General features: G+C 39.4%; 1 protein-coding gene across 1 annotated transcript in view; it reads left to right on the forward strand.

Moving 5' to 3' along the window:
* Positions 1–13380, forward strand: part of LOC306798661 (ribosomal protein S6 kinase alpha-2) — a 150402-nt gene that overhangs the window by 114551 nt on the left and 22471 nt on the right. Inside the window, exons 13-14 of the mRNA XM_079298863.1 lie at positions 1729–1859; positions 3473–3598. Coding sequence (XP_079154989.1) covers positions 1729–1859; positions 3473–3598 — 257 coding nt within the window. The remainder of the gene's footprint in view (positions 1–1728; positions 1860–3472; positions 3599–13380) is intronic.

Genomic DNA, 13380 nt, shown 5'->3' on the forward strand with positions numbered 1-13380 from the left:
TGAAGACATTGGCAGTGAATTATGAAGGAACAATTATTTTTAAACAGAGTTGACCTACCACTTTTATAGCTGGTCACAGCTTTTCTGAAGTTCAGAAGTGTTCAGATGCAAATTATTGTCATTCCTTTTTAAAAACAAACATTCTTTCCTTTTAATTAATCCCTTGTGTAAAAATCACTGTTACAGATGTGCCATGGTAGGAAGTATGCAGGGATACAAGGGGTCTGGTGTGATTCATCCACATATTTGCAAGGAGAGTGCCCATCAAAATACAGAGATAGACAAAAACCCACGTCATTTTACCAAAGACAGTCTTCTCCATCTGAACTCTATTTGCTGTGCATAAGAACACACTGACTCCTGACTCCTGTCAAAGCTGAGGCAGCTTTGTGATGAGAAATAGAATTGGCTGCAGTCTCAGTTTTGTTTATTCCCAAGCAGATATTTATTGTTTTGATCAAATTCTGACTTCAGTTCCTCTATTCATTTGACCAGTAGATTTATATATGGTGTGTGCATGCTAAGTACACATTCTTATGTATTTTCAGGGCCTCAAGCAGATGAGTCAGATATAAAGCTCAGTGGGGATGTATTTTCTTTAGATAGCTGGTATTTACACACTTTACTACAAGGAAATAGCTTTCTAAAGAAAGTTTAGCTCTGTAACTTTGTCAGTAAATCATATGGCTCATTGGAGGAAATGTGAAAGGAAAAGGAGAAAAAAACCCCACAAGCCCCCCAGGAAACCAAATAAAATGTTAGCAAATTTTGGCAATATAGGTTTTATAATACCCAGCAAGTTGCAAAGTAACAGTTTGCGTAGTGATTCTTCTATACACTGGGAAGAAAGATCTTTTTAATGCTTTTCAGAATTTTAAGTGAAGCACAACTCTGCTTGCTTTGTCACGCTTCTTCTCTCACTGAGCAGTGGTGCAGGTACAAAGAACTGCTGTCTGCTAATTTCATTCCAGAGGTAGAATAATTCAGGATTTTTTTGAACTTTAGCCATTCCTTCCCTCCTTTTGTCATGGCAGGGGAAGGAATGGGGAGAAAATCTCCATGAAGGTTAATTAAGACAATACTAGCAGCTTTCTCCACCTGGGGACAAGTCAGCCACTGTCTTCCTGGAGTAGGTCTGTCCAAGTTTAGGTCCCAGTTCCTAAAGCTGCTCCAGGAGATTCCTATATCACCACAAACCACCACAAACACTACTGGAGTATTGTGCTTTTACATTGGTTTCATCATTCTCTGTGTTCTCCTGACCCACACAATGTGCCCCTTCAGTCTTTGTAATTTCTGCAAAGGACAGATACAGCAGCCTGTAGCTTTCCCCCACTCCCTGAGAGCCTCTGCTGAGCCCTGCAGGGTGCCCTGCCTGAGGCTCCTGTCTCTCACCCACCCTCTCTGCCCTGTGCCTTCCCTCTCTCTGTGCACTATTGGCACAGGCAGTGCTTTGCCTAAGAATAAACATGCCCTGTGAAAAAATTCCTGTATCCAAGAGGAGACATCCTTGCAAACAACACCCCTGCATGGTTCAAATCCAGAGGAAAGGAGTGGAGAAGGCACCCCAAAGCCAGATATGGAGATGAACTATATTCCCTTGGGTCTGCCAGTTAATCAGATCTGCTATTGACTGGCAGGGGTGACTTTGTCTGTTGTGGTGCTGTGCTACTCCTTTCTGTTCTTTTGTGCAGCTCAGGTGACCTCATTTTCTCCCTTTTCCTACAGATTCCCCAGGTGTTCCTCCAAGTGCCAATGCTCATCATCTTTTCAGAGGGTTCAGCTTTGTTGCCTCTAACTTGGTGCAGGAGCCTGCTCAGCAAGACGTGCACAAAATCACTGTCCACCCAATTGTGCAGGTACTGGAGCTGGTTACATTTCACATCTGATGTGCAGATATGTATGTGCATAGTGTATTTAAACCCCTTAATGTTCTCACTGGTATTTCCCAGCTACCTATTGTAGGAAGGAGGTGTTTTACATGCAGCATGTAGGTGTTGAAAAATGGGATTTTTTTTTTGTGAAGGCTTTTATGTATAAAACATTCCTCACCATCTTTGCAAAGGAAATAGGAACTGCACTTTGTCACAACTAAAATGAAAAGTGCTTCTCAATACCTGAAACAGGATTCCAGTTGTGCATGCAGGGCAGGTAATGAAATTTTTTTTTTTTCACTGGATGTATTTCATTCTCAGCAGTTTAGCCTTGGATTACATTATCCAGTCTGTGCTGGCAAAGGGGTTGGATGAACTACTGTTACAGGTTCCCAGAGACACAGAGCCCAAGCTCCTGGGTGTATCCATACTCCTGTTGCTACTGCACAAAAACCTAGGTGTACTCACCTAAACCAAGGAGCTTGGTGGAGGAATGTGCCAGACACCCGGTCCTTTGCTGCCATTCCCCTACAAAAAATCCAGTTGTCCTTTAAACCAGAAATAAATTGTTACAAAATGTTTGACTCAGCAGAGGAGAAGTGAACAGTGAGAAAGAACTGTGCTGCTTAAAGATGCAGCCAAATTTCTCACTAGGAAAAAGCTCCCTCTCCTACCCACAGCCACAGGTGTATGTGCCTCAAGGGGGGAGACCCTGCCTGTTTTTTACACATTTTCATCTCTATTTTAATTATTTACAGCGGAATGTTTCATAATCCTAAAGATGCTCTTATGCCACAGTAAGTGAAGTGTTAGCCAAGCAATTACATCCCAGAAATGCTATATATTCCTGTGATTTACTTTGTAAAAATGTATTGAATATTGACATATGCACATCTTAAAATTTAGCAGGCTCTGTTTGGACTTTACTAGCGAGGCCACACTTTTAGACACAGAATTCTGGAGGATTTTTAGAGGTGCAGGTCATTTCTTGAATCCTGGAATGGAATTTGCAGCAAAGCCTCAGATTTGGGGTTCACTGTTGAACCAGTCTACCTGCCCAGATATTTTCCAAAGAGCATGTGAGTTAATTGGTTAAAATAGTAACCTATCTCACACAGATATCACAGATAAACATATCCTAAACAAGACCTCTAGTGATCTGGAGGCATTCCCCTATATAGGGTATCTCTCTTGAACACTGTGAAGCTATTAGTATTTCATGCTATCTGCTCCTCAGTAATTAGAAATTAGTTTATATTGTAAAGATACCTGGGTTGTCCGGAGATTTCACAGTTTCCTATGAATTTCTAATACATGATGATTTTCCAAAAATAGTTTAGAAAATCACAGCGCTTTTGCCACTACTTCTGCATGGACAATTTCATGTTGCAGACTGGAAAAAGGTAGAAAGGCAAGAGACACATTTACTTGTTAAAGTAAAGAGTTTCAGTGTTTTGTAACTGGACTCAGAAAAGCTGCTAAGGATGAGAGAGCTCTGTGGAGGAGAGGAGATCAAGCACCTCCTTCAAGAGGAGGCTAATCCTTGCTTTCACATACCCATGTCCTGATTATCTTGTTTCTGTTGTCTTTCCCTGTAGCAGTTACATGGGAACAACATTCATTTTACTGATGGATATGAGATCAAGGAGGACATAGGGATTGGCTCCTACTCAGTGTGCAAGAGATGTGTTCACAAAGCTACAGAAACGGAGTTTGCAGTGAAGGTAAGAAAGCCTCTGGTAAATGCCAGAAATGCAGCTGAGATTGCTCTGCCAGCCTGGGCAGCAGTGGGGTCACTGGATTTTTTGTTGGCTTATTTCTTGTTGCTGGGTGTTGCTTGGGATTTTTTTTGTTTTGTAAGATGGCAGGTTTTATGATAAGTCTTTCATACTTTTTCACACTTCAATCCTATCACGTAGAATTCCTCAGTGGAAAAATCCTTTGCTGTCTTGCATGGAAATCCTGTAAATCAGCCATTCTCCTTGCAAACTGAATAATATTTTTAATATACTCCACACTGAACCATCATATTTTTTTAAAAAAAATTACATATAAAATTATTGCAAAGTTGAAATATTATTTATTCTTCTTTCTCAAGTCGTTTAGGTCTGATTTTCTTCTAGTTAGATGTTTCAATGAAAACCATGATCACGTAAAAAAATTCAGATTTCCCTTTGTCTTCTTCACATTCAGAACCATGCTATCAAAATGAGCAGAAGTCAATCTTCAGCATAGATTTAAAATGATCTGCTTTGGCATGCCGTGCTCAGAGAACTGTCATCATCTCTCTTCAGGGCTATTGAATAAACAGCATGCAGCCATTTCAGGGGGCAGTGCAGACCAGTGGCAGGTGGCTGTGAGATAACAGCTCAGAGGAAGGGTTTCAAACATGCACTTGTCTTTAAGGAAAAGTTTAGCAATGAAAACACTCATATGCTAGAAAAGTATTTCATGGTTTTGTTCTTGTGCCAAAAAGGGACAAGATTAGATCATGACATGGAATTTGAAAAGACGGGAAGTTATGTCAGATCCTTTCACTCTGTAGCATCTCATGGGAACAGATTGCAGTACATGGAGAAGTTAATGAGGGGATCTAGCCAACTTCCACTCTATTCTTGTTGTTTTAAAATTTTAGAAAAGAGATGTAAATTTTTCCAATAAATGAGATTGTGTCTTCAGTAAAATGAGATTATGAGAGTTTAAAGAAGTGATCCAAACTGCAGTTCATGAGATAAATGATCTTCAGATAGTGAATAGAATAATATTAACATTTTATTAGTCTTATTTTCCACTTCTAGATGATGACAAAGCAATATCCATGAAAATCCATGAAACTTTTCATGTTTCCTCATGACGGCCACAAAAATCTGGAAACCAATATTGACCTACAATCTGTTGATGTCACTGTTCAAGCAATGGTTGATTTTTCTAGGCTATGCCATAAATAGGAGCATGGACTCACCAGCAGATCTGTGGGCTTGCATACGAAGGCACTACTATTTCTATTTCTAATGAATTTTAAAAATCAGAGTTTTTCAGTGACCAGGTCATTTGTCAACAGATGACATTATGTTATAATAGGTGTGGGTTTTGTATAATTTAAATACATACATGATGAGCAAATGTATAGTAAATATAAGTAATACCTTTAATATTTCATTTATATCAAGTATTATGGACTGATTTATCAGTGTAATACAGCCAGTGTGAAACCAAAATAGAAAACTCATCCCTTGAATATGTCCAAGTGTCTAAATCTGACAGGGTCCAGCATGCTCAGCAGGCTGGGTGTTTCCAGAACAAAGCCAAGGCAAGGAGACACTCAAACCTCCAGAAGAGTTCAGCATTGTGATTGCTAGGTTTATGTTCTTCCCAATGTTTTAATATTTCCTCTCTTTACTCCTTTCTTCTTCCACTTCTTACAATTCTTTCCTCTTCATGTAAATATGCCTTGATTTTGACTGCCAGTGTAGGCAACATGAGCAGCATCTCAGTTTCTGACACAGTGTGAGTCAAATGTGTAGCACAGATTTGGGGTTGGAGACGGTGGGTTTCTGTTTGTTCTGTCTTTCCAGCACATTTAGTGCTGCCTCTTTGGTTATTACTTTTACCAATACATTAATTCTACTTTTCTTTCAATTTTATTGTAATATCATAATAAGATTATATCATTTTGTTGTCAGAGTAGCTCGCTTTCAAAAAAAATTGCACAATGCAACCCATTTCAAGTAATTAGATAGCACAGAAGTTGCAACTGATATTATCATAATTATATATCAGTCCTTTTTGACATGTATCCTTTAACTGTCTCTATAAAAATCCCTGTAATTGGGCTCTTTTCATTTCTGTTAGTAAGTATAATTTTCTCAGTGTTCTGTAGCACATAACATTCTCAGGAAAAAGTGTCTGCAGTGATAGTTTGTGTGATAGACAGCAGCCTCATTTGCACCACCTCATTAAAAGCTCCCTCTTTCAGAGGAACTGCCAACACCTCAGGGAACATCATCCTGTCTCCCTCTGGGGAGGCTGGTGATAGGGAAAGAGTTAAGAAAATTGCTGGTGGCATCACTGAAGGAAGATACACACCTTGTCACTGTGTAAATAAATAATCCTTCCATGGACCCTGCCTCTCACCTTGTTTACTATTGTTGTGTGGTATCCTGTTTACTGAGACAGGACATTACCTGGCCAGAGTAGCTTGAGTCAGAGCTACAGCCAGAAAAGCAAAACCTTTCCTAGCCCAGAAGCAGAATGTATTTATTAAAATGCAAGACACTTCATTCCTTTTCCTTTTTCTGGCCATCTGCTACTAATTGGGGGGGCATCTTGTACAGGCAATTAGATGTCTAGCAGTGCAAAAAAGTTCTTTGCTGGTGTTGTAAAAGCATTTGAAGAGATCTGGAATTTCACTGTTTTCAGAGCTCATTGATATTAGGCACGTTGCTCGCTGAGGAGCTTTTGGAATTTCCCCCAGACACCTCTCTGCACCTGCCGGCAGCTGTACTGCCTCTGTAAATCCAATCATGGAGCCTGCTGAAGAAGTGAATTTTCTTGCAACCTATTCCCTCTTCTTCCTTGTCATCTGTAAAAATGAAATGCTAATAATAAACTCCAAAGCTATTTTAGAACATGCCCTCAGGCTCCTAAGTGCAATATTTCAGAATTCAGACACATCTCCACTTCTGAGAGCATTTCACTACTCTGCAAGAGAAAACCCTGTAGACAGTCAGATTTCCTGCAAATTGAGTCTACCCTGAAACTAGTAACCACCTGTGTAGGTCAGTGCAGATGTTGGTTTAGCAAGTCCACGTGTCATATTCTACTTGCATGTACATACTCTGTGGAGCTTTTAAAATTTTACTCTTAACTTTCTTTCCATCTCATTCCCAAGTGGAAAAAAAAGTAAAAAGCTCTGAAATACAAGTAAGGATTTGCTCATTCTTCCAAATCACAGAATATTCTGAGGTAGATGCTTCATAATTCTCTGGTAAAAAGAAGAGAGATGGGGAAAAAAGAGTGTTTCTCCTTTGATGAACCTCTACTGTGTTTCAGTATATTGATATATATATATTGATATGTATATCAATAACATATATTTATATATATTTTATATTATAATTATTTTTATCATATTACATTATATTACATTATATTACATTATATAATATCATATAATATTATAATATATATATTAACACATAATGATATATATTGATCAATATTATAATATTGATCACCCTGAATACAGCAGGTCTATTGATTTTTAATTGCTAAGAGAACTGGCATAGTCAGCCATAGTTACAAATTTCTCATGGATATGAATGCAATTGTGAGGTCAGAAGTAAAGGAAAAATAGATCAAAGTATTAGGTCACATTGGTATCTATAGAAAATAACTTAATTAAGTAAAAGAATGATGCTAGAGGAGATGGTAGGGGTTTCTGTGGGTGGAGGAAAGTTTGCAATGGAAGCCTAAACACATTAAGAGCTCTTGCTTGGAGTTCAGAGATGTTGGTGAATCAGATTTTTCAAAACCTTCCAGAGATGTGATGCAATTAGCATACTCCAAATGTTTTTCTTTTCTTGAAACTATTGCACAGCTTTCAAGCTTGGAGTGCTAGTGAAGCTTTCAAACTGGATTTCTGAATATGCTTCTTACTGATGCCAGATTAAGTAAGTTAGAAAAGGACTTGATTTCATCTGCCTATTTCTAAAGGTTTATCTAGTCAGATTGACTCCTGTCCCCCAGGAGAGATTACTGGTAGATAATAGCCAAGCAGAAATTTCTGCTGCTGGGCCAGTTCCACCCCCAATACTGCCCCAAATATTTCAGAGGTTTAGATGCCCAGATTCAACACCTTGATGTCAACTGTCTTTTTCTGCAGGTTAAAAGAATATTCAGTTAGTTAAATCTTTTTAGTGGATTTTTAGTCCCTTTATGCTATTAGAGGCAAGGCAAAAAACTAGATCGTATATCCTAAACACAGGACATATATTTTTCCCTCCTTTGAAGAAGAAAAATATAGTAGAGATAGTCCCAATTGACGTCCAATTTTGCAGATGCCAATATTACAGTGGAATTTGGATCTTGAAACACACATGAATCCCAGGACTTTTTCCTATCTCTGTAATGTACTAACCAACTGTTTGGCTCCAGATGTTCCACAGTTGTGAGCAAAGCCAAAGTTTGCAGTCTGTGTCTTCCACTGGGATGCAAGTTGGTTTATGCTAGAGTCCAAGTGAATCCTACAGCTCATGTATAATTCTGGCAACTGCAAAGCACTGAAAGCACATCTATGTAACATGGTTTGGTGTGTGCAGAGTGAAGGTGCATTTATAGTTAGCTACAAAAATTCAATATCTGCAGAGATGTCAACATGTTGTCAATAAATAGAAATCAGTAACTCATGAGAGCCAGTGTTAGCAGGCCTGTATAATCAAACTGGTTGTGTATGTCTAGTTATTTGCTAATAACAGTGAGTGACATGGTCATCAAAACCCATTTAAATTCAAGAGTTTTTTCCTCATTTCCTTAAACTTCATTTTCCTCTTCCATTGATGTCCATAGTCTTGGTTTGGTTGTTTCTAGCTGGTTGGTGTAAGTAGATAAAATTGCACACTGACCTAAAGGCAGGAGGTTGCACAGTAATATTTAGTGGCTCTACATTTTCTCTGTAGCCTGCACTATGGTTTGGTCAAGAGTTTAATGCTGAATGCAGTCAATAGGAATCTTACTTAGTGAAATAAGAAAAAAACAAAGAAAAGAAAAAAACAGTCCAAACATCATTAAATCTCCTTCAAAGTTAAAGTGTCTGTAGATCTAGAGAGATTTGCTTAATATTGTCTCTCCTTAACTGTAGAAAGTCACTGAAGTGAAACAGACAGTGGAAATTTCAGGGAAGGCTTTGTATCTACTTTTGTCTGTTTGGGAGGTACTAAGTGTCTGGTGGAAAATGGATAAATATATCAGTATTTAAATAGGAAGGTCAATGGAAAGTTTGCTGGATGACCTCAGATTTCTTGGCCCTGAGTCTGCCAGCTTGTCAAACCAGCAGATACTCATCCACTGCTCGTCCAGCCTTTCCCCCTGTGCCTGCCCCAGAGCATGGTACAGAGGTCAGGCCCCAGGGTACGTGCACCAAGCTCCAGGTCAGAGCCACTGGAAATGCATCCCTTTCAAATGTAGCTTTTGAATTTAGCAGAAGTTACCTGCTGCTGGAGCAGAGCACTATCAGGATTCTGCCAGAGAGGATGGGCTCAAGGGGCAAGATCATATGCTGAGGTCCTGTCTCAGCTCTTGTTCAGCCCCCAGCAATGCAAACTCCCCTTGACTCTGCTGGGTGGCTGTCACAGTCAGGATTGTATGGGTAGGGTAGGTCTCTATCACATCTCACACTTGGGGAAAAAATGGCATCAGGAAGAGTACAATGTCATGTAAAAGGAGGTTGTTATAAAACCTGTTAGCCAAGTGAAGGGAAATACGAGTGCCAGCTATGCTTCCAGAAGCCTCTAACTGACCTTGCTCTTCCCCAAGATGACTTATCAAATTATCTCTGAAGAGCATATCTTTTGCCTCTGCAAGATCATACTAATGATACTGAAAGATACTTTCCAATATTTTATTGAGAAAGTGTCTCTGACTGCAGTCTTGCTGAAATTTTTCATTCCTATTTGCTTTCCTTCCCTGAATACGTAATGCAGCTATTCAGTGTTCTCAAATAATTCACAGAATGGAAATACAAATATTTGAATACCAGTACCAGACAAGCATTTCATAAATATGTTGCTAGTGGAGTTACAGTTTTATTAATAAAATTCATATGCAGACCCAAAGATTTCTATCTTACTAACATGCTTGCATATAAATGAGTTTTTCTTGTAGTACCTGAGTAGGAATACTAAACCCTATGAGATCATGTGCTCTTTTGATATCCATGGTTTATGATAGGATATAAGCAAATTAGAGAAAATCTATAGTAGAAAATATGCAAGAATTACAAGGCAGGCTCTATCAAGAGACCTACAAATACGTGTGATATAAGACAGACAAGAGCTCGGTGGGATGCAATCAAAATCTATAAATATCTCTAAGGTGATACAAATGATGGATGACAACCATTTGGCTGCATAAGACAGCAAGAGAAGACAGAATGTCTTGAAACTAAAACAAGGGAATTTAAGGGGAAAAAGTCTAATTGTGAGAGCAGTTGGTAAAGCAAACTCCTCAAGGATATGACCGAGATGTATTCTCCTTCATATGCCAGGCAGTTGGATTTATCATATTAGTGGAAATGTAGCCTTACAAAATGCAGGATAAGAGGTACAATACCCCTTCCTACACTGATAAACTACAGAGAACACTTACCAGGTTTTCCCATGAAATTTGTTTTATAAAGCTGGGCATCAGGAATTAATGTGGCCCAGACACTGAAGTAAAAGATGGTTTTGTGTGTCTGAAGCACACTCAAGCTTTTTGGCAGTGGACACCAAATTTGGTAACCTGTAGGGTGCCGTTTAGGAGATCCAATCTTTAGAACAGATTGAAGCACAAATCTTTTGTCCTTCTTTGGACTGGCATAGGGAGAGCTCTGCAAAGAAACCAGCATTAATAGCCCTAATAAGGGATAGTTACCGTATTGAGAGTAATTACAAACAGCATGGAGGGTGTCCTCTAGATGTGATGGAAAGAGAAAATTATTTATAGTAAAATGGATGAAGCAGCAAAGAGTGATAGAGTATTGTTGTCTGTGATGATCTTAGGTCTGACCTGTGAGAGTATTTTTGAAGGTTTTTTTGGTCTTCCAATTTCAAAAATTTCAAAGGGCCTGATTTCCACCCTGGACCAGGGTCATTCTGCACACTCACCATAACAGGAGGCATCAGAGCATATTTTCTATGGTGTCCTCATTTTTAAAGATTTGGGCTTTCCAGAATACCTGCAAAACTTGAATGGCCTCACTTTTCTACTGTTTTGAGTGTGTTCAGATAGAAGTTGGGCTCAGTGATTCTGATGGGTCCCTCCCAACACAGCATTCTGTGATTCTGTGTTTTCTGCTAGGTAGTGTCCCCATAGAAATAAGTCAGTTTTTCAAGGAGACACTGCTTGAATAGGCAGAGCCTTGCAGCTACAGCTTCAGAAAGGCTAGGCCAGTACAGAGTGCTGGGCTCTGCTGGAAGGGCAATGGGAGAAGGCAGGGCAGAGAGGCAGAAATGGCATTTCTATAAGCAGACAGCCTGTTTCTACCAGCAAGAGCCATTGATGACTTTTGGAGTAAATGGGGCCAGAGCATCACTTAAATTCTTAACAAAACAATCAGGCAGAAATACAGAAGTGTATGCAGGCCAGCTCTTAATCTCAGCTTCAAAGCAAATCTTAAATGTGCAGTGGTGGTACATCTCTGGCTTAAGGATTCCTGCAGCCTCCTTTCCATTTCATCACAAAGCTCTCAGTGTCTCTTTCCTAGCATGGCTGAACCTCTGAAGAATGTGAGAATATGGTATTTCTCTCTGCTAACTAGATCTTTTCTGAGACCAGGATCAGCAGAAGTATTTCTACAGCTTAATAATATCATGTTTCTCTTCACTAACTTGCTTGCCAAATACCTAAAGTATTTTGGACAGAATTTGGTCCTTTGTGACTCTGCTTCTCTTTTGGATCTATTCAAACTATGCTTCTTTTATTTGTCTTCCATACTGATGTAATAATTTTTCCCCTTTATAAGTTCTGAGTATGATACCATTATTCCATCCCTGAAGCTTTTTGTAGAAGATGAGAGCAGCATTGCAGTTATTTTTCAGACTGAAAACTCATCAGTCTGATCCAAGAATGTGTGCTGAGCAGAGCAGACTGAAACACAGTGCAGAGCCTTTCCCACCAAGCTATTTAGCTTCCAAAACTGAAGACTTCTCCCTAAAATGAGCTTTTCTGTTTCACAGGTGCTACTGAAATAAATTTGTTAATGTTTTGAAAATGTGTGCTGCCGTATAAGTGTTAATTAACAAGAGCAGTTAATTAGCAGTTCCAGATGACAGCTTAGGAGTGCTAAGTCAGCAAACAGTATCAGCAAGTGGGCATGCTCTGTGTGCAGAAATGTTTTATGTCTCACCTGCACAGCTTGATCAGATGGGCAGTCCTTATTTCAGAAAAGTATTGCTAATTAGGCCTGTTCCTTCTAATAGTCATTTTTCACGATTTTCCTGAAAGGTTTAAGCATGGAAGGGGGGAAAGAATTTCTGAAGCTAATCAAAACTAATAGAACAGCAAATAGTCCCCCAGAAACTATTTGGCTTGGAAAAGTTCTCCTTGGAGATCTCTTAAATGTAAAATTATACCATATTCGTTTAAATAATATTAGCCTTTCTGCAGTGATTTTCGTCCAGCTTGAGTTATTTGACATCAAAAAAAGGAACCAAATTAAAACAGATGCTTGGCATGAATGGAGCTTATTTTTAGAAGGAAATATTACTGAAATGGAAACCTGTACATTTTCCAGCAGCACAGAACTGCAGAACCCTCTGTCTGTGACACTTTCACTGGAATTAATGTGCATGAAACTGTCAGGTTAAAGTCTCTGTGTGCTGTCACACATCTTTTTTTCAGAAGAGAAACAAATCTCACCTATAATCAGTTCCATTAGTGATGCACTAAATTTTCTAATGCATCACAACGTAGATATAACGTGCAAAGGGACACAAAATTAATTGTTCTTTTGCTCATCCCTCCCTTCCCAGAAAAGGAAAGGACTTTTACAGAGAATATCACATCACATCACACTATGTAATGAATTTGTTCTTAAAAGAGATTAACCCATGCTTATTCTCCAAACAGATTACAGAAAACATTGTACATAACAGAAAATAAAGCTGCTTTAAAAAGCATGCAAAACTCTCTTCCTCCTGCATGCTTTTTTCACAAAGCCATTCAGAGTTCCCTAATGCCAGTCAAAAGGAGCTTTATGTTATCCCATTGCCTAAACACGCTGGCAGCCTCAGATGTGGCTGTTCAAGGTATGACAATGCCCAGGTGTCTGCCCTACCTTCTGCTGAACTGGGACTGTACCAGTAGCTCAGCTGCCCCAGTTCACACTCTGGCATCTCAGTTCCAGCTGCCAGGAAAGGTCATTTGGGGCAGTTGAAGACAAGGCAGAGGCTCATCCCATTTGGTCCTGGTGGCAAAAAGAGCTATGCCTTATGCTCTGCAGTATGACCCACCAAAACTCCTAACTCAAAGCTCCACAACCCACTTTTTATCTGTTCCTCAGCTGCAGGGTGTACCTTCAATGCTTCCCCACGTTTGTGGGTTTTTTTGTGGAATGAATCTATAAAACAAAATGGAGAAGTTTTGCTGCAGTCCATGGTCATGGCACACACCACATGGTATTAGGAGTTAAACCCTGTGACAGTGCTGGGTGCACTCAGCTTCCCCAGGAAGGGAGGTGGCTACCATCAACCACTTCACTCGACATCATCAGCTTCTGAGCCCTGTTCCACTTAAAGAGAAAAATCAA

The sequence above is a fragment of the Erithacus rubecula genome (assembly GCF_903797595.1).
Source record: "Erithacus rubecula genome assembly, chromosome: 2".
In the NCBI taxonomy this organism is placed as follows: domain Eukaryota; kingdom Metazoa; phylum Chordata; class Aves; order Passeriformes; family Muscicapidae; genus Erithacus; species Erithacus rubecula.